Genomic DNA, 23,021 nt, shown 5'->3' on the forward strand with positions numbered 1-23,021 from the left:
TATAGGAGTTTTATTTCAAATTTAGTTTTAATTAACTGCTGAGGCCAAGTTTCTCAGACTACAGCAGCTTAAGTGTTATGAGAAAGACTTCCAAATAAGTCCTCTACAGAACTGCTCCTGAGTTTGGAGCAACGACACTGTAATCTTCCCAATTTACCAAGTCCTTCTGCCCATGGTGCGCTCTGCTTCGGTGTATCTAAGTCACACAGCCTCTCTCTTCATCCCCTAACTCCTGCCACTCCCAGGTATCTTGGTGATCTAATTCCCATTTGCTATACAGTACAATGAACATCTGTCAAACTAGGCAATTGATGGACAGGATACCTCCACTTCTAATAAACTCTTCAGGGATGAAGATGGCAGAGTTTTCATTGAAACATCAGTTAAAATCGATACCTGTGCCCAAATGGAAGTCTGAGAAGAGTTAATTCATCATACACGCTAGGAAGCCATGAAATCCTTCTTCACTCCACTTCTACTTTCTAGTATTCCACTCACATTTCCCCTCATCTACCCTTCACCCCCACATCCATCGATTAATGCCAGTAATATTAACGGAGCTGAATTAAAGATCCAGTTCCTCACCTGACTCCATGCAGAGAGCCTACATACACTGTTCATAGTACCACCTGCCATCAGCTCTCTCAGGGACTGAATTGAATTGACTTTACTTCACTTCTTAAATCCTTCTGTGGTGAACTACATTTACCTGTCTGGACACCCCCCCCCCCCCACCCCGCTGACTGCTCCTGTGACTCCTCCCACAGACCCTGGAATAAAGGTGATTGAAGGCACTGCTCCTCCCTCAGTCTCCAGGATGTTGTGTGGTGATCTCTTGCTGCTGACAGTGCTTTCTTCCAGCTAATAAAAGCCTATCTCGATTCACGTCTCTGAGAGTTATTGATGGTGCATCAATTTTATTAGCTGCAATTTTGAAACATGGGAAGTATTTTACATCTGGAAAAATTGGACGGACCCTCAAGCCCCACAAGCAGCTCTTGCCTTTGAACTCTGGCTTGTATGCTTCCAATCATACTTGGAAGAGAATCCCGTGACTGAGCCTGCTATTATGCACAAAATCCTCCTTTCCAGAGTCAGTCCGAAGGTATTCTTCCTTATCAGGGACCTGCTGACCTACCAAGGGACACCGGACGCCCTCAAAAGACAGTACCTGCGGCCGGTGAACACCGTCTACGCTAGACATCGCTTAGTGACGCGGCGGCAGCGGGCTAGAGAGTCGAGCGCTGAGTTTGTCCGGGCCCTACAGACATTCGTGCGGGCCTGCAACTGCAGGGGACTGACAGCAGAACAGCATGCGGAGCTCCTGGTACGAGATGCCTTCGTTATGGGTATCAGGTCAGTGTACGTGCGCTAGCAGCTCCTGGAAAACGCCGATCTTACCTTACGCTCGGCAATCGAGACGGCCGACACACTGGAGGCTTCTCTGCACAGCGCTGACGCTGTCCAGCCACGCGATCTCCCACCGGTTCCATGGATGCTGCAGACCCCGTCACCCGCCGGTGAATCGACCTCAGCTGCTGCCACTCGCGAGTCCACAAACTCCCTGAAACCTTCGAGCGAAGCAACCACAGCTGCTGCCAGTCGCGAGCCCGCACAGTGTTACTTCTGCAGACTCCGAAAGTGCCCCCAAAAACGCTGCCTGGCCCGAGAAGCTACCTGCTCCAGCTGCGGAAAGAAGGGCCATTTCGCCAAGGTCTGTAAGTCTGAACCACGAGCGGAGTCGAGCAGCGCCGCGTGCAAGGCATGGGGGCCACCATCTTGGCCGCCGCCATCTTGCCTGCCTGCCTCGTGCGAGGCATGGGGGCGGCCATCTTTGTCGGCGCCACCTCGCCCCGCCTCCAACCCACGGGTGCTTACTGGGCACCAAGACGGCGATTCAACTCTGGCCTCCGTAACCCTCGACCAAAGCGCCCCACACAAGCTTGCAAAGTCAATGATGGACATCCTGGTGGAGGGGCACAGGACTAGCTGCCTGTTTGATACGGGCAGCACTGAGAGTTTAATTGACCCGGACACAGTGCAACGCTGCTGATTTGTGACACGGCCGGTAAGCCAGAGGGTCACCATGGCTGGGGGCATTCCACAGACATCCAGGGGGATTGTGTAGCGACATTGGTGGTGCAGGGCACAGAATATCGGGACTTTGCGCTACTGGTCATGCCTCAACTGTGTGCGCCTGTGCTATTGGGGCTGGACTTCCAGAGCCACCTAAAAAGTGTGACTATGGCATTTGATGGGCCCCTCCCACCACTCAGTGTCAGGAATACTCAGTTTTGTGGGACCTCACCATATACCCTGCTACTGACCACTCACACACACCGACCCACACATCCCACCCAGCACCATGCCAACAGCCGCACTACCGACACCACTTGCAGCCTCTCCACCCTCAAGATCCCTCCCCCACCGCTGTTTGCCAACCTGACCCCCGACTGTAAACCTGTGGCAACTAAAAGCAGGAGGTACAGCGTGGGGGACAGGGCCTTCATTCAGTCGGAGGTGCAGCGGCTGCTCAGGGAGGGAATCATTGAGCCAAGTATAAGTCCTTGGAGGGCCCAGGTGGTCGCTGTTCGGACAGGGCAGAAAAATAGGATGGTCGTGGACTATAGCCAGACCATCAATAGGTTCATGCAGCTTGACGCGTACCCCCTACCCCGCATTGCAGAAATGGTCAACCAGATAGCTCAGTACAAGGTGTACTCGACCATAGATCTGAAATCCGCTTACCACCAGCTCCCCATCCGCCCGGAGGACTGCCCCTACACCGCCTTTAAGGCGGGCGGCAGGCTCTATCACTTCCTGCGCGTTCCCTTTGGTGTCACAAATATTGTCTCGGTCTTCCAGAGGGAAATGGACCTGATGGTGGACCAGTGCCAACTGAAGGCCAGATTTCCATATCTGGATAACATCACCATCTGCGGTCACGACTGGCCAGATCACAACACCAACCTCCAATGATTTTTCCAAGTGGCCAAAACCCTGAACCTTACCTATAACAGAGACAAGTGTGTGTTCGGAACCACCCGACTTGCTATCCTTGGGTATGTCGTGGAGAACGGGGTCATTACCCCTGATCCCGACCGTATGCGCCCCCTGTTAGAACTCCCTCTTCCCACCACCCTCAGAGCCCTCAGACGGCACCTGGGCTTATATATATAACATATAACAATCACAGCATGGAAACAGGCCATCTCGGCCCTCCAAGTCCGTGCCAAACTCTTAATTCACCTCGTCCCACCTACCCGCACTCAGCCCATAAAACATAACATATAACAATCACACTTCTTTTCCTATTATGCCCAATGAGTCCCTCATTACGCAGACAAGGCCCGCCCCCTGGTCAAGTCCACCGCATTTCCCCTCTCAGCCGAGGCCTGCGCAGCCTTCAGCCGCATTAAAGGGGATATTGCCAAAGCAACGATGCATGCGGTGGACGAGACCATTCCCTTCCAAGTAGAGAGTGACGCCTCTGATTTCACACTGGCTGCTACCCTCAATCAGGCAGGCAGGCCAGTAGCATTCTTTTCTTGTACCCTTCAAGGCTCTGAAATTCGGCACTCCGCGGTGGAGAAAGAAGCCCAGGCCATAGTGGAAGCTATTAGGCACTGGAGGCACTATCTCGCCGGCAAAAGGTTCACCTTGCTGACCGACCAGTGCTCAGTTACGTTCATGTTCAGCAACCAACAGCGGGGCAAAATCAAAAATGATAAAATTTTTCGGTGGAGAATAGAACTCTCCACCTACAACTATGATATCCTGTACTGGCCTGGAAGGTTCAATGAGCCCCCCTGATGCCCTATCCCGGGGAGCGTGTGCCAGCGCACATCTCGACCAGCTATACGCCCTCCATGCACATCTTTGCCACCCGGGGGTCACCCGGTTTTACCATTTTGTGAAAGCCCGGAACCTGCCGTACTCCCTTGAAGACATCAGGATGATGACCAGGGACTGCCAAGTCTACGCTGAGTGCAAACCGCACTTCTACCGTCCTGACAAGGCGCAACTTATCAAGGCCACTCGCCCCTTTGAGCGACTGAGTGTTGACTTTGAGGGCCCCCTTCCCTCCACCGACCGCAATGTCTACTTTCTGAACATTATCGATGAGTACTCGCGGTTCCCCTTTGCCATCCCCTGCCCCGACACCGCTGCCACGTCTGTCATAAAAACCCTACGCCAGCTCTTCACTCTGTTCGGATATCCCTGCTATATCTACAGTGATAGAGGGTCCTCCTTAATGAGTGACGAGCTGCGTCAGTACCTGCTGGCTAGGGGCATTGCTACTAGTCAGACCACGAGCTATAATCCATGGGGAAATGGACAGGTGGAGAGGGAGAATGCCACAGTGTGGAAGGCCACCCTTTTGGGCCTTAAGTCAAAAGGGTTGCTGGTCTCTCGATGGCAGGAGGTCCTCCCCGAGGCACTCCACTCCATCTGCTCTCTGTTATGTACGCCCACCAATGCCACCCCTCATGCGCGCCTCTTTTCTTTTCCCAGGAAGTCCGCCACTGGGACCACCCTACCGGCTTGGCTGACATCCCCAGGGCCAGAGCTGCTCCGGAAACATGTGAGGAGCAATAAATACTCCCCGATAGTCGAGAGGGTTCACCTACTTCATGCAAACCCCCAGTATGCCTACGTGGTCTTACCTGATGGGCGGGAGGACACGGTCTCCGTCCGTGACCTGGCACCCGCAGGAGCACCAGACCCCTACCCCGAACACTCCACGGTGACTATGCACCCCGTACCCACCGAGGTGTATACCCACCTGACACCGCGCACACCAAGCCCTACACAGACTCCTCACGACACTCCCATACCGGGCGCCTTGCACACGCATGAGGGGTTACTGACGCCTAGTGGGCTGACACCTCCAGTCAGGCCAGAGCCAGCACAACCACCATCACCGGTGCAATCACCACCGGCACTGGTGCAATCACCACCGGTGCTACGTAGATCGCAGTGACAGATTCGACTGCCTGATAGACTTAACCTGTAAATATACTTGTAAGAAACTTCGCCCCATGGAGACTCTCTTAAAACAAAGGGCGATGAATGTGGTGAACTACATATACCTGTCTGGACTCGCCCCTCAGCTGACTGTTCCTGTGACTCCTCCCACAGACCCCTGTATAAAGGCGGTTGGAGGCACTGCTCCTCCCTCAGTCTCCAGGATGTTGTGTGATGGGCTCTTGCTGCTGACGGTGCTTTCTTCCAGCTAATAAAAGCTCATCTCGACTCACGTCTCCGAGAGTTATTGATGGTGCATCACCTTCACATATGTGAGAAGTAAAAATCTTTGTTATGTCTCTGTCTAAATGTGCAATGCACAATCATAATAATTATCTATTTATTATAATAATTTTGGGGTCTAGGGAGAGACTGTCCGTGATGGTGGAGCCAAGGTATGTAAACTCGCGAACTACCTCCAGATTGTAGTTGTTGATGATAATGGCAGGGGGGTGCTCAACACATTGGTCTTCTTCAGGCTGATGGTCAAGCTGAAGTCCTGACAGGCTTGTGAGAAGCTGTCCGTGAGGCGTTGCAGTTGCTCTTCAGAGTGTGTTGCCAGTGCGGCGTCGTCTGCAAACAACACGTCCCTGATGAGTACTTCACGAACCTTGGTTTTCAACCTCAGCCGGGACAGACTGAACAGCCACCTGTCCGATCTGGTGTGGAGGTAGACTCCATCACTTGATGTTTCAAAGGTGTGCTTCAGCGTGACTGTGAAGAGGATGCTGAACAGGGTGGGGTAAGCACACAGCCCTGCTTCACACTGCTGCGGATGTTGAATGTCTCTGAGGAAGAGCTGTCAAACTGAACGACGCCCTTCATGTCAGTGTGGAATGACTGAACTATCTTGAGGAGCCTTGGCTCCTCCATCAGAGACAGTCTCTCTCTAGACACCGAGATCAACAGACAGATCAGACGAGCAGCCTCAACATTCAGCAGGCTGACAGAGAGAGTCTGGGAGAACAAAAAGCTAACGACACTCACCAAGATTGCAGACTACAGGGCCTGCATCCTCAGCACTCTGCTTTACGGCAGCGAGACCTGGAGCTTCTACTCCAGACAAGAGCAGCGTCTCAACATCTTCCACCTTTGCAGCCTGAGACGCATCCTGGACATCAAGTGGACTGACCGAGTCACCAACAATGAGGTCCTGGCCCACGCCCAGATACCCAGCCTCTTCAACGTGCTTCAACAACGCCATCTCCGCTGGCTGGGCCGCATACATCACATGTCAGATGGGATGATCCCAAAAGACTTGCTGTACAGAGAACTAGCCTCTGGCAAGACAGCACAAGGGCTTCATTTCAAAGATGTCTGCAAGAGAGTCATGAAGTCATTGAACATGAACGTCAAGAGGTGGGAGGACATTGCAAGCGATCACTCTCGCTGGAGGCTGGAACTGTGCAGAGGTCTAAAAAGAGGAGAGAAGCTGAGGCTTGCTGCTGAAGAAAAGTGCACTCGCCGAATAAACAGCCCCAAGACAACACTGGAGGACAGCGCCTTCAAGTGCAGCCGAGACTGTCACTCACGTGTGGCCTCTACAGCCACATCAGACGCTGCTCTACCAACACAGACTGAAGCAAGACTTTCCAGGCACAGATCCACGGTCTCGCGAGACTGACAGATGCCAAGAAGAAGATTATAATAATTTATAATAAATAGAACAGTCAGTGTAACATAGAAATACTCTCAAATCAGCACGAGTTAATCAGTCTAATGGCTCTGTCCCGGAGCCTGTTGGTCCAGGCTTTTATGCTGTGGTACTGTTTCCCGGATGGTAGCAGCTGGAATAGATTGTGGCTGGGGTGACTTGAGTCCCCAATGATCCTTCAGGCCCTTTTTTCACACCTGTCTTTGTAAATGTCCTGAATCACGGGAAGTTCACATCTACATATGCGCTGGACTGTCTGCACCACCTTCTGCAGAGTCCTGCGATTAAGGGAAGTACAGTTCCCATACCGGGCAGTGATGCAGCCAATCAGGATGCTCTCAATTGTGCCCTTGTAGAAAGTTCCTTAGGATTTGGGTGCCCACACCAAACTTCCTCATCTGTCTGAGGTGAAAGAGGCACTGTTGTGCCTTTTTCACCACACAGCTGGTGTGTACAGACCACGTGAGGTTCTTGGTGACGTGGATGCCGAGGAACTTAAAGCTGTTCACCCTCTCAACCCCAGATCCATTGACGAAGAAGTCCCCTGCTGTAATTGATAAAGGCAGTATGTTCCCTCAAAATAAAATTTAACAGAGATGCAATAGAAAGATTGAGGGTACAGAAAAATAGATTTTTTTGGAATGGAAAAACAGATGATGTAACTCTGTTTCACAAAGAGGGATAATCAATACAAACTGAGATGTTGGAAGATGTTGGTTGGCCACTGTTAAAGCATTGCATGACGTTCAGGGAAGCCTGTCATAGGAAGGATTTCAGTGCTTCATTGATACCAGGAACAAAATTCTATGATAATGCCAGGAGTCTGAAAAATTGGGCTTGTCACTTTAGAACAGAGAGCTTTAAAGGGGAACTTAATTAAGTTTTTCCACAGTTATCAAATGTTCCAGTAATAAGTGAAAGAGGTTTGTTTCTACTGATTAACTAGATGACAATACGGAGTTATATACTCAGGATGATTTTAAAACTGAGATGAAAAGGTAGGGGTGAGCTTTTCTTCCAGGAGTGGACACTGAGCACCCATCTGCCAGCAACAGGTTACTTTCAGTTCTCCAGCAGCCTAAAGGTACTGAAAACCAGCACTTGTTTTGTCTTCAATCAGTATCAGCTTAGAATAGGAATCACAATTGCAAAACAATGTGCCAAAGCATAATCAGCAGGAAATCCACATGGTTATTACAAATATCCTCTAACTAGAGTCAGCTCAAGAAAACACAATCACGTGACCATTTTCGCCAAATTGATCCCGGCGAGACCGTTCCGCATGTAATCTGATCAATTCATAAACTGGTTGGAGACTACCTGCAATTTTTTTTTTACAAAAACAGCATAGGTTACAATAGCAGATCCTGCAAAATCTATGGAGACAAATCAAGCTATATTTCTCTCACCATAGATACTGCCTGATCTGCTAATATTTCCACTTTCTGTTTTTATTTCTGGTTCTCAGCTTTAAGAGTGTTTTGTATTTGTGTAATTCTTTTTTACCCCTGTTCCCAAATAATAGTAGCACAATAGTGATACAGTAAATGTGAAAAATGCTTAGTTCTGGTAACTGAGTGATAAACTGCCCTAGACAGAGTAGTTCATTCCTCTTGCTGATTTTGCAGGCTAGTCTTTCTTCTAATATATTTTTAACTTGAGCTGTGGGATGAAGGAGTCTTTTCTCCAGGACCTCAGATTCTATGAAAAGACTATTGGCTCGGTTTTATTACAGGTGAAAGCTTAGTGACCTCAACGAAATGTGCAAATAGATTTTCACACATAAAAATTAAAACTTTACAAATAGTAGTTAAGAATAATAGTTTAGAGGTTATCTACTACCTCACCTACTCCCACTGGTGTTCGTGTGGTGAAGAGAGTGCAGCCCATATGGTCCATCTCTGAACAGTCTGTGGTGTTGTGGAGGATCGTCGAGGCAAAGAAACGGAAATTATAAACTGCTCGAGGTATTTCCATGTTTCTTGCTGCAGTAACAGTTTTCCCTAAAATTTGCAAAGGGAAAAATTAATATTTATGAAATGAAATAATTGGTTGATTTCATGAAATTATGCTGCTAGTGTGGAGTTTTGGTATGAGAACACACACTCGACAGAGAACCCGCTTGAGAACAATGAAGACATTATTAAAGTAAATGAATAAATCTTAAGTGTTTTAACATTTTTCTGAAAGATGTGAATTGACAGAATTTAAATACAAGTTCCTTTTTTAATATATATCCTTAATAGGCTATACAAAAGCAAGCTAATGAAATTAGTGCATCTCCACCTGGTGGAACCATCTGTAGAGTAAATTAAAGTCAGGTTTTTGGGGGGGCCTCATTATCTCCCAAACCTGGCTGTGACAAATTGGACCACAGTAATTTTCCCAGCAGACTTGCTGTAATCTGATGTCTGAACAGTTGCAGTAGCTTCGACTGACTTGCTAGTTTAGTTCATTTATTCAAAGGTCTTCAAACTGGAATCCTTTACCATGCCAGGAAGCCAGGTCATCAGATTTCAATCCTGCTGACATCAGATTTTGAAAAAAATCACTGTGCCAGTTAAGTGGCTGGCATATTAGTATCATTGTGCTTCAGTGAAGGAAGCTTTATACCAAGACATCACAATCAACACAGATTTTATCAAGCAGCCAGAGAACTTCCAAGAGAATATTTCAACATTTGCATAGATCAAAAGACCATAGCATATAGGAGCAGAATTAGACCATTTGGCCCATCTAGTCTGTTCCACCATTTCATCATGGCTGATCCATTTCCCACTCAACCTCAATCTCATGCCCTCTCCGCATATCCCGTTATACCCGGACTAATCAAGAATCTATAATCTATCAACGTCTGCCTTAAATATATCCAATAACTTAGCCTCCACAGCTGCCTGTGACAACAAATCCCATAGACTCCCAAATCTCTGACTAAAAAAAATTCCTACTCATCTTCATTTAAATGGATGTCCCTCTATTCTGAGACTCTGTCCACTGGTCTTAGACTCCCCACTCTAGGAAACGATGGTGTTCCTATGACTGAGGTGAGATTTTTTGGCTAAGGAAGTTGTTTACCAGTTCTGTTTTATAGCACAATCTGCCTGCAACAAGTGGTAAATAATTTTAGTCCAGAAATGTCCTAAGGTTGAAATTTTAATTATTGATTGCTGCATCGTTGAAAATCTTTTATGAGCCGAAGCGCCTTAACTCAAGGGAGGAAGAAGCACAAGTGAAATCACACCAGTAATGATGAGGCTATGTTCAATTTTCTCCTCAGGTTACAATAGCAAATGGCTGAGGGTTTTGAGTTTATATTTGTTTATATTATGGGGAGAAAGTAAAATCAAGAGGAAGAACTGTTGCAATGACCTTCAATAGGGCTGTCATGAAGAAAAGTACCTGGAAAATGTCTCAGCTTTTGACACAAGGCAAAGTTCTGCACCTGGCTTGTCCTCTGTCAAAGGCAATGAAGAGGTTGCTCGGGGCAGGATCTCCACCTGAGCCATACTCATCATTGTGTTCTTGCTATGGCTTAGCAACCATATCTAAGGTCAAGAGGGTGAAGCCTTCTATACCCAGCCCAGTAAATGCAAAGGAAGTACATGGGGCTTTGACTTCCGGAGCTGATCCACAGAGATTCACACACTCAGCACCGGCCAACAGGCCTCAACTTCCAGACATCCAATTCAAACTTGGGCCTCAATCCACAGCATTGATCACTGATATTAGGCCTCAAACTCTGGACTCGCCAATGATGGGACCCCAAACACTAGGCCGTGAATGCCGGTCTCACTGACTCACGAACCCAGAGGTTTGTCGGAACTCATTCCTCCTGCCTGCATGGAACTCACTGACTCCAGAACCTGCCAACATTTTGCTGACTTTGGGGAGACAAGTACACTGGTCCTCCGTGTCAACATCTAACATCTGACTATGGGCTTTTCATGTCCACATACACAAGCAGAAATCACATCTGTACTGTAGGCCATGAGCTTTGTGACAGGTTTGATCTTGGTCCTATACTGCCAGTGATGCTGATTTTTCACCATTAGTATCAACTTCTTTTATTATGTGTGACGTGATGTGGAACTCTATCTTCAGAAAAATAGGAAGAATATTAACTTAAATTTTGGACTGAGATATTTGTTAGTCGGGAGTATTATGGTTCACAACACCAAGGCGAGTAGATGAAGGTGCAAGTTAATCATGATTGACTGAATGAAGTTACAAGTTTGTGGGGTTGAGCAGTCCACAGCTGTTCCCAAACTCCAATCAACTTTTGGCCCCTGTGGGCTACTGTAGCTGTAGGAACCTAGAGCATTTAATTAGCCGTGCAACCTTGCTGCAATAGTCTCCTTCATTATGATGGAATCTGAGGTACAAAGTTCTTGAACTCAACATGTGTGGCTGAGCTGCTAACAACAAGTGAGTATTCCAGCATTCAACCCAATCCAACCACTCCTTACTACTGCAGATTCTCAGGTTGATTAATAAAGTGACTTGAGGGTAAGTGAAGGACATTAGGGACTGAAGTGGGGAGAAAACCTCTCTAACAGAGAGGATTGCAATTACTTAGAATTCTTTAACCTACCAGCTGATCATATGTAGACATAGAGTACATTCGAGCATAAGAATGAATAATTCCTGGCCATTCAGGGAAGTCAGGGATATCACAATCAAAAGATGCAGAAGTTGAAAATCTGAAATTATGTTCCCCGACCTGAAACAGACACTGTTTATTTTTCCAGAGAAGTGGTGTGGCTTGAGTGTTTTTGTTTTTATTTCAAGGAATTTGGGAAAAGTGGATGAGATACAAGAACAGCCATGAACCTACTAAGTGATGAAGGAGGTCGAAGACAGACATGGTGCATTCCTCCTCTTGCGCTGTTCATACAGTTACAGAAACACAAGAGATTCTGTACATCTGTAGAAATCCAGAGCAACACACACACAAAATGCAAAATGCTGGAGGAATTCAGAGGTCAGGCAGCACCTGTGGAGGAAATAAATAGTTGCCATTTCAGCCTGAGACCCTTCATCAAGACATTTACAGATAATAGCAAGCAACATTATAGCCCAGCGCTCCAACTCTCATGTGTCAGAAGTGATCAGGTGGGTTACCTTGATCCTTTGATTCTGCTTGAGCAAACTCCTCCAGGTGAGCCTCTATCAGATCCGCCAGTTTATGAAGTATCTGGGAACGCTGTAAAGGGCTCCTTGCTGACCACCCAGGGAAAGCTGCTTTGGCAGCAGTTACTGCTGCATCCACCTTTAACAAATGTTTAAAGCAACAAACCACATCACAAGAAATCAAATAGCTTCACTTTTTCAGTTTTTTTTAAACTTATCAATCTTCAATTTGCCAACTAATTTAATTTGCTTGACTTTGATTGTGTTTCTAAAGAGAGGCTTATATATTTTGACTGAGATATCAAGAACTACACACTTGGCAACACCATAACTATCCCCATTTCACATTATAAGGGTATGGATTTCTTAAATTCCTCCATCTTAACCTGATATGTTTTTTTAAAGTATTCAGACAGGACATTCCTTGTAGATCAGGCAGCCTTGATTGGAAACTAGACTCAAGTTCTGTCATGTTCCCTAAGATTCTCTGAATAACATTCCACCAACCGTTGGAAGGATCTCCTAGACTATGGATAGATGTTTATAATTCAATGCCTTGAAACTGGCAGTTGTGTGATTTTGCATTACTTCCAATAGGTTAACATTACTTCACCAGTACATGAATGTCTTCTTGATACTTAGAAACCATAGGAAAATCAGTAACTACAGATGCTGTAGATCTGAAATAAGGGGCTTTGACCGTAGGAAAAACCAATTCACACAGCAGTAACAAGTTTGTGATCATAAAAACCACTGTTAAGATGTTTAAAAATATCTCAATTTAGAAAATATTTTGAATGTTCCGTTGCCCTTGAAACCTGTATTGCTATGTTTTCCTGTTTAAAAATATCTCAATTTAGAAAATATTTTGAATGTTCCGTTGCCCTTGAAACCTGTATTGCTATGTTTTCCTGTTTTTGCTACGGGATTCTGCATTGCCCTGGTCTTGCCTCTTTCTACTCCTTAGGCATAGATCAAGCTTTCCTCTGGCAATCTCCTTTATCCTTCTCCTGCGAAAGAGGATAGGGGTCAGGACACTCAAGCACTCTACATTTTACTCCGTATTTGCATGCATTTATCCACAGGTTAAAGATGGGTCTTGAAGCACTGACAGAGTTCCACCACGTACCATTAACAGACTTACAAGATAGCTCCACGTGCAGGCAAGACACTGCCAGTGATTGGAAAAGTCATAAATATATTTGCTTTAGTGTATCAAAACAGATACAAATACAAGACCAGTGCAGATATAGGAATATTTGCTTCTTTGAACCAACTAGTTCACCTCCTTTCTGATGAACAAGTCAAAATTAGCTCAGGGGAACTGTGTGGTCTACAGTAGATAGACTTTCTGTGGTAGCTTCAGTTGACATGATTCCTTCTTCGTTAATTCTGTCTGCACAGAGTGGATTTAAAAATCATCCTCTCCCACAAAATGAACCAAGCTCTGGTTTATGTTAGCTCACATGTCATTGGTCTGCTCATTCGTGTGTTTATGTACAGGGAGAGCAGTGGCAACTGCATGCACAAGTTCTAAAATATTATCAAGTTCAGATCTATAAGTTAGCATTTACATAATTCAGTGTTCCAAGGAAGACGTTACACTTGAAACGTTAATCTCTACTTCCTGAATAGACGCTATCTGATTTGTTATGTCTCTACTGTTCCCTACCTTTGTTTTGAATTTCCAGAGGTATTTTAGTCTCATATTATTTAAACTTTTTACTTGATTTATTTTCTAGTGGGTTCAAACGTCCATAGGCTAAGTATTTCCCATGGATACTGAGCAACAAAGTGCTTTGTGAGATATATTATTGCCCATACTGATCAAGGTAACGTTAGATTTTGCTTGTTGATGTGCTGTTGATTAACTGTAATAAAACCAATGCGCCCTTCACATATTCCTTATTTGTATGCAGGTTTAAACCCATGCCACAACTAAGCTTGTGGTATCATACTGCAACCTGCTGGCAGAATAGTATGTTTCCTATGTCATTGCCTAGCTATCTGTGTAAATGAAATAAACTCGTCTATGTACAAGGTTGATAATGTAGAACAGAATACTGTATATGCCCAATGTGAAAGAAAGGTGGCCTGGGGAGGTGGGAGGTTAAAACACACTTCTGCAAAACATCTTTCACTCAACCCCCATCTCTGGTGTCCCCTCTCCTCAGGATTCCCATCTCTCCTAACCCTCCTTGCATTCACCTACCACCTCCACTCTCTTGCTCTCAGCCAACTTCCACATAAACCTCATCTCGATAAAGTTTCCCTCTACAAGGACCACGCCGTCCGTCCATCCCCGTCTGCGTCTCTGTCTCTCTCTCTCTCCCCCCCTCCCTCCTTTATCACACCTCCACTCCAGTACATACACCCTCATTCTGACAAACATTCCTGGCTGCTTTCTTGTTTGACAGCAAGCTGCCTGTCAAACAGGATGACTATCTGGCAGTGAACTTCAAAATTTACTTAAAATGTCCTATTTTTAATTTCTGTGGCACATTTGAAGATTTTTCATCTTTTTTTTCCAAGGAGGCATAAAACTGTACACATCTGGCCCTCTGCTGCTCAGAGCTCTACCCCATGGCCTAACTGCACACACACAGGTGTTGAATGATATTTGGTCATCTGACATGCTAATAGAATATCTATTAGCAAGAAGTCAGCCTGAGGCTTCTGTATCACCATAGCTCTAACAGCAAATGTGATACAAAACCAAAGCAAACAGCTGTGATAGTAATAGGTACAGTATTCCTACAGTAATTCCTGGGTCACTTCTGGGCCAACACAAAGCCACAAACTTCAAGTTACCAACCCACAGAGGGAACAAGGCAATTAAGTGAGTCACATGCCTGTTTCTCAATCTTCAGACACTGCTCTCACTTTCCAAAATTTCAGCTGCAATATCCTCCCACCTTTAACGGTTACAAACCTTTCCCTCTGATCGTAAAATTTTGGGCCAGATTGCATTTGCTAAAATAATATTCATATCACATCCCTCTTCTTTTTCCCAGGATGACACCAGTGCTCTGTCACTAGTGCCAGAAAGCCCAGTGGTCACAAATTGTGATTGGGAAAGAATTTCATGAACAGGAGGCTTATGTTGAACCTGTAGGCCACAGGTGCATCTAAATCTGCTCACCATACTTCAGGACGGTTATGTAAATCTGGCATTTGTCAAAAGGATTCACTAGAATGGTTCCAGGCTTGACGGATTTTAGCAATAAATTAGACTGGGGTAGCTGGGTTTGTTCTTGAGGCACAAATGGTTGAAAGGGAATTTGATAAAGGTGTATGAGTTTGTGATTGGTTTAAGTATGGTAAACAGACACTGTTCTCATCAGTAGTTGCTTCAATGATCAGGGGACACAGATTTAAAGAATGGGTGAAGGATACAAGGTGGTCGTCTACACTTCCCACTGCCTTGAAAAGCAGCTAAAATAATCAATGATCCCTCCCTCCCCACATCTCCTTTCTTCTTACTCTTCCCGTCTGCAGAAGATGCAAAAGCCTGCGAGCAGATCTTTCCAGACTGAAGGAGAACTATCAGACTCTTGAATGGATCTCTCATATGCTAAAAGGTGAGCTCCTGATCTCCCTATCCATCTAATTGTGGCACGGGCTCTTAGTCTACCTGAACAGCAACAAAGCATTCTATATTTGATTTTCTTTTTACTACCTCAATATAACTGCATTTTGGCTGGATCTGTCTGGACAATGCATTTCACTGTATCTCAGTACATGTGATAATAATTAACAAAAAGGTCAGGTGATAAATGAAATATAAAGAACAGAGAAGAGGGAGCAGATCCTAAGGAGAAGTCAGGAGATATGCATACATATGAAAGTGAAAGAACGTGGGGTAAGGTAGAAAATGGAGAAATAAAAGCAAGGGGTTAAGGGGATAAAAGAGGCAACATTACATAGTAATGAAGGGAGGCAATTTGGGAGTGAAGCTGTAGAACAGCTTAGAAAAGGAAGCTTGTATCTATTGAGCGGCTGGAGGTCAGCATTCCATAATTCAAACAAGTCTCTGGAACTAAAATGGCTGAGGTATCAAGTCAACATGATGATAAATTGCTCAGGTACATTAACTCATGTCCCAGGTTGAATCACGGTTTACATGTCAATACCCCAGTGTGAGACACTTGCCACTGATCAGAAGGAAGACGTCGCTTTCTGAATGCTGCATCGTCTCTTCTAAAGTGGTTTGTCAGCTTCTTCTGAGAGACAGATATGCAGACAATGCATTTTCACTTTGCAATCAGACTGAATATTATGAGCAGGAACAAAATCAATGGTATAAACAAAAAGTTCTCACATTTGTCACCACAACAACCACTGCCACCCTAACTTAACATGTGGGCAGTTGAAAACCTTCTTAGTTTGAGAAAAGCTATTCTATGTTGGTAAAATTGATGGCAGTATTACATAATAGTGAAGGCATGCAAATAGGAAGTATTTACCAGTTGTCTGGAACTTTAGACAAGTTCGCAAAAGCAAATAAGCTTTCTAAATTGAAATACTTCTGTTACTTTGAAATGAAATTTCACAATTTCCTTTAATTAGTTTCCCAAAAACCAAATTTAAGCAGAGCACCAAATGAGATTCACAACCTCAAGGCAGTAACTCCTTTTACTTATTTACTACTCTGACAATTTTATTTTTAAAAGATTAGTAAAATCAAATGTATCAGTGGTACTGAAACAAACAAAAGAGATGCCCTTTATACCCAATCAATACTTGGTAATTAACCATTAGCTTGGGTGCACAGTTAAACATACATGGTCAGTTTGGAGTTCAAGTGCTATTTACTAAAGAAGCAACAGGGCCTTGAGATTCTTACATTGCATTTAAACTTTCTACCAATTGGCTGAATGATATGGATTAATTACACAACAATTTCTGATAACTAGAGCAAATAATAAAACCTTTTTATTTTACTTTTCAATAAAATTTATTGAGCACTATTTGAAACTACCACATACCCAGGTCTCAAAGATTATGAGAATTAGTGCAAGTGGGCAACAAGGTTGGCAGGGACAAATGGCCCAAAGATGCTGGAAAGAGGTAACTTACTCATAACAGTCATAGCACGACTGCAGAACCAGAGTGATATCAGGGCAATATCGTGGTGGGTCCCGTCAGCAAGAACGACGAGTCAGCGTACAGAGAGGAGGTGCAGCATCTAATGGACTAGTGCAGAGCCAACAACCTGTCTCTGAACGTGAACAAAAGACATGGTTGTTGACTTCAGGAGGGCACGGAGCGACCACTCTCTGCTGAACATCGACAGCTCCTCGGTAGAGATCGTTAAGAGCACCAAATTTCTTTGTGTTCACCTGGCAGAGAATCTCACCTGGTCCCTCAACACCAGCTCTATAGCAAAGAAAGTCCAGCAGTGTCTCTACTTTCTGCGAAGGCTGAGGAAAGTCCATCTCCCACCACCCCCCCATCCTCATCACATTCGACAGGGGTTGTATTGAGAGCATCCTGAGCAGCTGCATCACTGCCTGGTTCGGAAATTGCACCGTCTCAGATCGCAAGACCCTGCAGCGGATAGTGAGGTCAGCTGAGAAGATTATCGTGGTCTCTCTTCCCGCCATTACGGACATTTACATTACACGCTGCATCCGCAAAGGAAACTGCATTATGAAGGACCCCATGCACCCCTTGTACAATCTCTTCTCACTCCTGCCGTCTGGGAAAAGGCACCGAAGCATTTGGGCTTTCACAACCAGACTATGTAACAGTTTCTTCCCCCAAGCTATCAGACTCCTCAATACCCAGAGCCTGGACTGACACCAACTTACTGACCTCTATTGTGCTTATTGTCTTGTTTATTATTCATTGTAATGCCTGCACTGTTTTGTGCACTTTATGCAGTCCTGGGTAGGTCTGTAGTGTAGTGTAGTTTTTTTCTGTGTTGTTTTTACGTAGTTCAGTGTAGTTTTTGTACTGTTTCATGTAGCACCATAGTCCTGAAAAACGTTTCATTTTTACTGTGCACTGTACCAGCAGTTATGCTTGAAAGTGACTTGCCTTGGTTATTGTACTCTGCTTCATAGAGACATGGCTCAAATCCAGCACTCTAGTCTAAAGGCTTCATGGACCAGACAACAGTGTAGGTAATGGCAGAGGTGGTGGCATTTGCTTCATGATTTATTCATTGTGGAGCACAGAAGTGGTCCTTCTATCTCAATCCTGCTTCCTCCAACCTGGAAAATCTGGCAGTCAAGTGTGGTGCATTCTGTCTGCTGAGGGAATTTTCTGCCGCCAGGCTGGTTGCAGTGTACATTCTACCCCGACCAACGTCAAGCTGGCACTGAAGCAGCTGAGCACCTTGGTCATGACACAGTGCACCGTGAGGCTCCCTGATCTTTGCGAGGAGTTCAACCAGGCCAGCTTGAAGAAATCTCTAATCAATGACCACTAACACGGCACCAGCAGAACCACAGGAACCAACGCTCTCAATCACTCTTATACCACCATCAAAACCACTTACTGTGCCATCCCACATCCAAACCTGGGCAAGTCTGATCACCTGGGTGCCCTTCTCCTCCCAGTGTTCAGGACCCCAGCACCACTAGTGAGGCCTGCAAAGGTATGGTCTGGGGAGGTGGAGGAGTGTTTACAGGACTGCTTTGAATCCGTAGACTGAATAACATTCAGGGATTCATCTTTTGATTTGCATGAATGTGCTGTGATTGTCACGATTTCATCAAGATTGGCATAGATGCCTTCAAGAACATACCAGATGAACCCAAACCAGAAGCCCTTGATGAAGCAGAAGATCTGCTGAGTGGATCTGTGGTGATCCAGAGCCTCCAGAAGCCCAGGTGTGACCTACAGAGGGCCACTGTGAGAGCAAGAAAAGTAATTTCATGTGATGTGAGCAACACAGCTGTGGCAAGGATTTCAGGCCAAACCTAACAGCATAAATGGCAGTGATCCTTCACTTCTCAATGAGCTCAATCCATTTTATGCACATTTTGAAAAGGAGAATAAAACTACAACTGTGTGAATCCACACAGCATCTGGCAACCCTGTGATCAGCGTCTCCAAGGCATCCTAGGGGAGGATGAACCATAAAAGGCCTCAAATTCTGATGGTGTACCTGACAGCTACTGAAAACCTGTGCCTACCAACCAACTGAAGTGTTCCAAGACACCTTCAATCTCTTTCTGCTGCCTTCAGAGTTTTCCACCTGCTTCAAAGGGCATTAATCATGCTGGTGCCCAAGAAGAGCAGGGTGGGCTGCCTCAATGACTATCGACCAGCAGCACTCACATCTACTGTGATGAAGTGCTTTTTTTATGGCTAGAATTAACTCCTGCCTGAGCAAGGACCTACGTCTTGCCTACCAGATCAACTGTTCTACAGCAGGCGCATTCTCGCTGGCCCTCATCTCTGCTATGGAGAAGCTAATGAACAACAAAACCTATGTTAGATTATTGTTTATCAACTACAGTTCAACACTATCATCCTCTCAGTACTAATCATCAAGCTTCTAAACCTGGGCGTCTGAACTTCCCTTTGCAACTGGAACCTTGACCTCCTCATCAGTATGATCTCCTCCTCACTGAAAAGCAACACCAGTGCACCTCAAGATGCATGCTTAGCCCATTGCTGTACTCTCTCTACAGTCATAATTATGTAGCTAATCACAGCTCAAATGCCTATTTATAAGTTCACAGATGACACCACTATCGTGGAATTGAGTGTGGACTTCAAGAAGGGGAAGTTGGGAGAATCCACACCTGTCCTCATGATGGGTCAGCAATGGAAAGGGTTGCTTTAAGTAGCTTTAAGTACCTCAATGCCAACACCTATGAGGATCTCTCCTGGGCACAACACATTGTTGCAATTATGAAAAAGGCAGTGACTCTACTTTGCTGGGAATTTGAGGAGATTTGGTAGGTCACCAACGACTCTTCTAACAATTTCTACAGGTGTACAGTGGGGAACATTCGAACTGGTTGCATTACAGTCTGGGATGGAAACTCCAATACTGTGGATGGCAAGAAGCTGCAAAGGGTTATAGACTCAGTTAGTTCCACAACCCACCTTACCATTGCAGACATTTATAATGTCTGTGCCTCAGAAGGTACTATCCATCATTAAGGACCCTGACCATCCAGAACATGCCCACTTCTCATTACTACCATCTGGGAGGAGGTATAGAAGTTGAAAACCATATTCAAAGTTTCAAGAACAACTTCATCCCTTCCATCATCAGATTTCAGAATGGCTTGTGAACCCATGAACACTACCTCATCATTTTGTTCTTTTTTACTATTTACTTATAATGATTTTATGTCTTTGCACAGTACTACTGCCACAAAACAACACATTTCGCATCATATAAAACAGAAAGAATAAAGCTGATCCTGAGTTCCGTTTTGTACAACTCCATCACTCTATTGCTTTGAGATCACGCAGAAAAAAAACTAGAACTGCTTGAATCCCTTTCTTTGAAAATGAGCATTTCCATAAATTCCTCTTCCCTCCATAAAATCCTGGAAACCCCTTTGTAACAGAACTCTAGATTGCAAGACGTGTCACCACCATCCTCTTAAAGTCAATTAGGAATGAGCAAGAATGGTGGCCTTGTCAGCCACATCAAGATTCCCTGTATATTAGAATTATGTAGAGGGAATGCAAGATTATAAAATAAAACAATTCCAAAGGATTTTATCAGCAGAAAGGAGACTGTCTCTGATCTCATTCTCTCCACGAGATATTCCCTGCTTCCTATAACCCACTTAACCACCAGACATTTTTCCATAGGTCCTGTTCCGGCCATTATTGCCTTCCTTCCATCTATCCCCTATTGAGCATCCCAACTCTTCCACTCAGCCCAGGAACCATATCCTTGTTGCAATACAAACAAAAATAAAAATCTGGGTTGGGGGTGGAGACCCCATAATAATTTCATGCTACAGCTTTAAATTTGTCAGTTGCCATCAGTCACTCTTATATAAAGTTCCATGCAAAGGTCAAGCAGTTGAAACTCTATCTTTCCTGTCACTCACTCAGCCCACTGGTTAAATCCCCATCTGACAATGGTTTGGGCTTCTGTATCGTTCTGCAGGAAAATCCTTACGTTCAAAGTTCAAAGGTAATTGATTATCAGAGTACATATCTGTCACCATATACAACCCTGAGGCTCATTTTCTTCTGGGTAAACATAGAAACATAGAAAATAGGTGCAGGAGTAGGCCATTTGGCCCTTCAAGCCTGCACCGCCATTCAGTATGATCATGGCTGATCATCCAACTCAGAACCCTGTACCTGCTTTCTCTCCATACCCCCTGATCCCTTTAGCCACAAGGGCCATATCTAACTTCCTCTTAAATATAGCCAATGAACCGGCCTCAACTGTTTCCTGTGGCAGAGAATTCCACAGATTCACCATTCTCTGTGTGAAGAAGTTTTTCCTCATCTCGGTCCTAAAAGGCTTCCCCTTTATCCTTAAATTGTGACCCCTCGTTCTGGATTCCCCCAACATCAGAAACAATCTTCCTGCATCTAGCCTGTCCAATCCCTTTAGAATTTTATATGTTTCAATAAGATCCTCCCTCAATCTTCTAAATTCCAGCGAGTATAAGCTTATTCGGTCCAGTCTTCCTTCATATGAAAGTCCTGCCATCCCAGGAATCAATCTGGTGAACCTTCCTTGTACTCCCTCTATGGCAAGAATGTCTTTTCTCAGATTAGGGGACCAAAACTGCACACAACACTCCAGCTGTGGTCTGACCAAGACCTTATACAACTGCAGTAGAACCTCCCTGTTCCTGTACTCGAACCCTCTTGTTATGAATGCCAGTAAATTTATGTAAATTTATGCCAGTAAATGCCAGTAATTCACAGTAAAGACATGAAACATAATGGGATCGATGAAAGTCCGCACCCAACAGGGTGGACAAAGGGCGGGCGTGCAAAAGACCACAAACTGTGCAAATACAAAGGGAAAGAAACAAACAATAAATATTGAGAACATAGAATAAAGAGTCCTTAAAGATCAACACTGACCAATTCTTTTTGCTCATTCCAAATATTCCCTTTATTGCCTCATTACCCACTTTTTATGTTTATTTGTGAAAATTTATTAAAGCCAAAGGCACTGTAAAACATAGCTTATTGCATGTCTTAATTGCTGTTGTGTAGTATCTTACATAAAGCTTAAACACTTAAAATTTACCCTTGTTCTGGTACACTCCTTCAGCCCATTTCTGCTCTGCCACTAGTCTCTTACTGCTTTAAGCTCATGAAGATTCCAAAGTGAGTAGAGAAAGGTCTTGCGAGCTCTGGCCAGAAATAGGGCCATTCTCCAAGACTCCAGCAGGAATGCCTCTAGCAAATTCTCCATTGGTTTCAAGAGAAAAGAAATCTGACAAAAAAAATCAGCAAAGTTGCATAAAGTTTTATTTGAGCATGTACATCAATCTATATTTAATTGGAATAATGTGATACTCGCCTCAGTTATAAATTAAAGAGTTTTAATTTAGATAAGTAACAGATCACTCCATTAATAGTTACTGAAAATTATCCTTGATTAAAACTCTGATATTTTTAATGTCTTTTAGTCTTCTCTTGGGATAACTCACAGAATGTTGATATGCATTCATAAAGACACAGAAACTATAGCCTTGGCTGAATGTACACACAGAAACATAGAAATATAGGAATAGGATTAGGTCACTTGGACTTTGAGAATGTACCAACATTTAATACAATTATGGCTGATCCTCTATTTCAATATCACATCCTTCTTTCTCCATATATCACGATGCCCTGGATCTAGTAATCTTCCTATTTCCTTTGGAATATATTCTGCACTTTGGCTCCCAAAGCTTTTTTGTAGTAGATAATTCCACAGGTCATCCCCTACCAAGTGAAGAAATTCCTCTGTACCTCAGTACTATGCTACTACCATCAATTCTCAAATGGGTTCCAAAATCAACACTTTCTTCCATGTCTAGAGCCAGGGGAAACTGTGCTTTGCCTGTTAAGCCCCATTATAATTTTGTGTGTTTTTCATACTAAATTCTAATGAATATTGTTGTATTCAACACAATCTCTCCTCACAAGACATCCTACAATTCCAGGTTCAGTCTAGTGAACCTGTTGTGCTCCCTCGATGACAACCACATTCCTGCCTAGGTACTGAAATATCCTTGCCTAGATGTGGATACAACAAATGCAC

At 44.6% G+C, this 23,021-nt stretch overlaps 2 protein-coding genes across 2 annotated transcripts in view; one reads left to right on the plus strand and one right to left on the minus strand.

Annotated features, from left to right (window-relative positions):
- The window catches only part of LOC132400923 (craniofacial development protein 2-like), a 93,835-nt gene that overhangs the window by 23,667 nt on the left and 47,147 nt on the right, over positions 1-23,021 (plus strand). The window lies entirely within an intron of this gene.
- Positions 1-23,021, minus strand: part of aldh8a1 (aldehyde dehydrogenase 8 family, member A1) — a 42,903-nt gene that overhangs the window by 9,707 nt on the left and 10,175 nt on the right. Inside the window, exons 3-4 of the mRNA XM_059982459.1 lie at positions 11,804-11,951; positions 8,530-8,685 (exon numbers count right to left, since the gene is read on the minus strand). Of these exons, the coding sequence (XP_059838442.1) occupies positions 8,530-8,685; positions 11,804-11,951 (304 nt within the window). The remainder of the gene's footprint in view (positions 1-8,529; positions 8,686-11,803; positions 11,952-23,021) is intronic.

This window comes from Hypanus sabinus, chromosome 10 (genome assembly GCF_030144855.1).
Source record: "Hypanus sabinus isolate sHypSab1 chromosome 10, sHypSab1.hap1, whole genome shotgun sequence".
NCBI classification, from domain to species: Eukaryota; Metazoa; Chordata; class Chondrichthyes; order Myliobatiformes; family Dasyatidae; genus Hypanus; species Hypanus sabinus.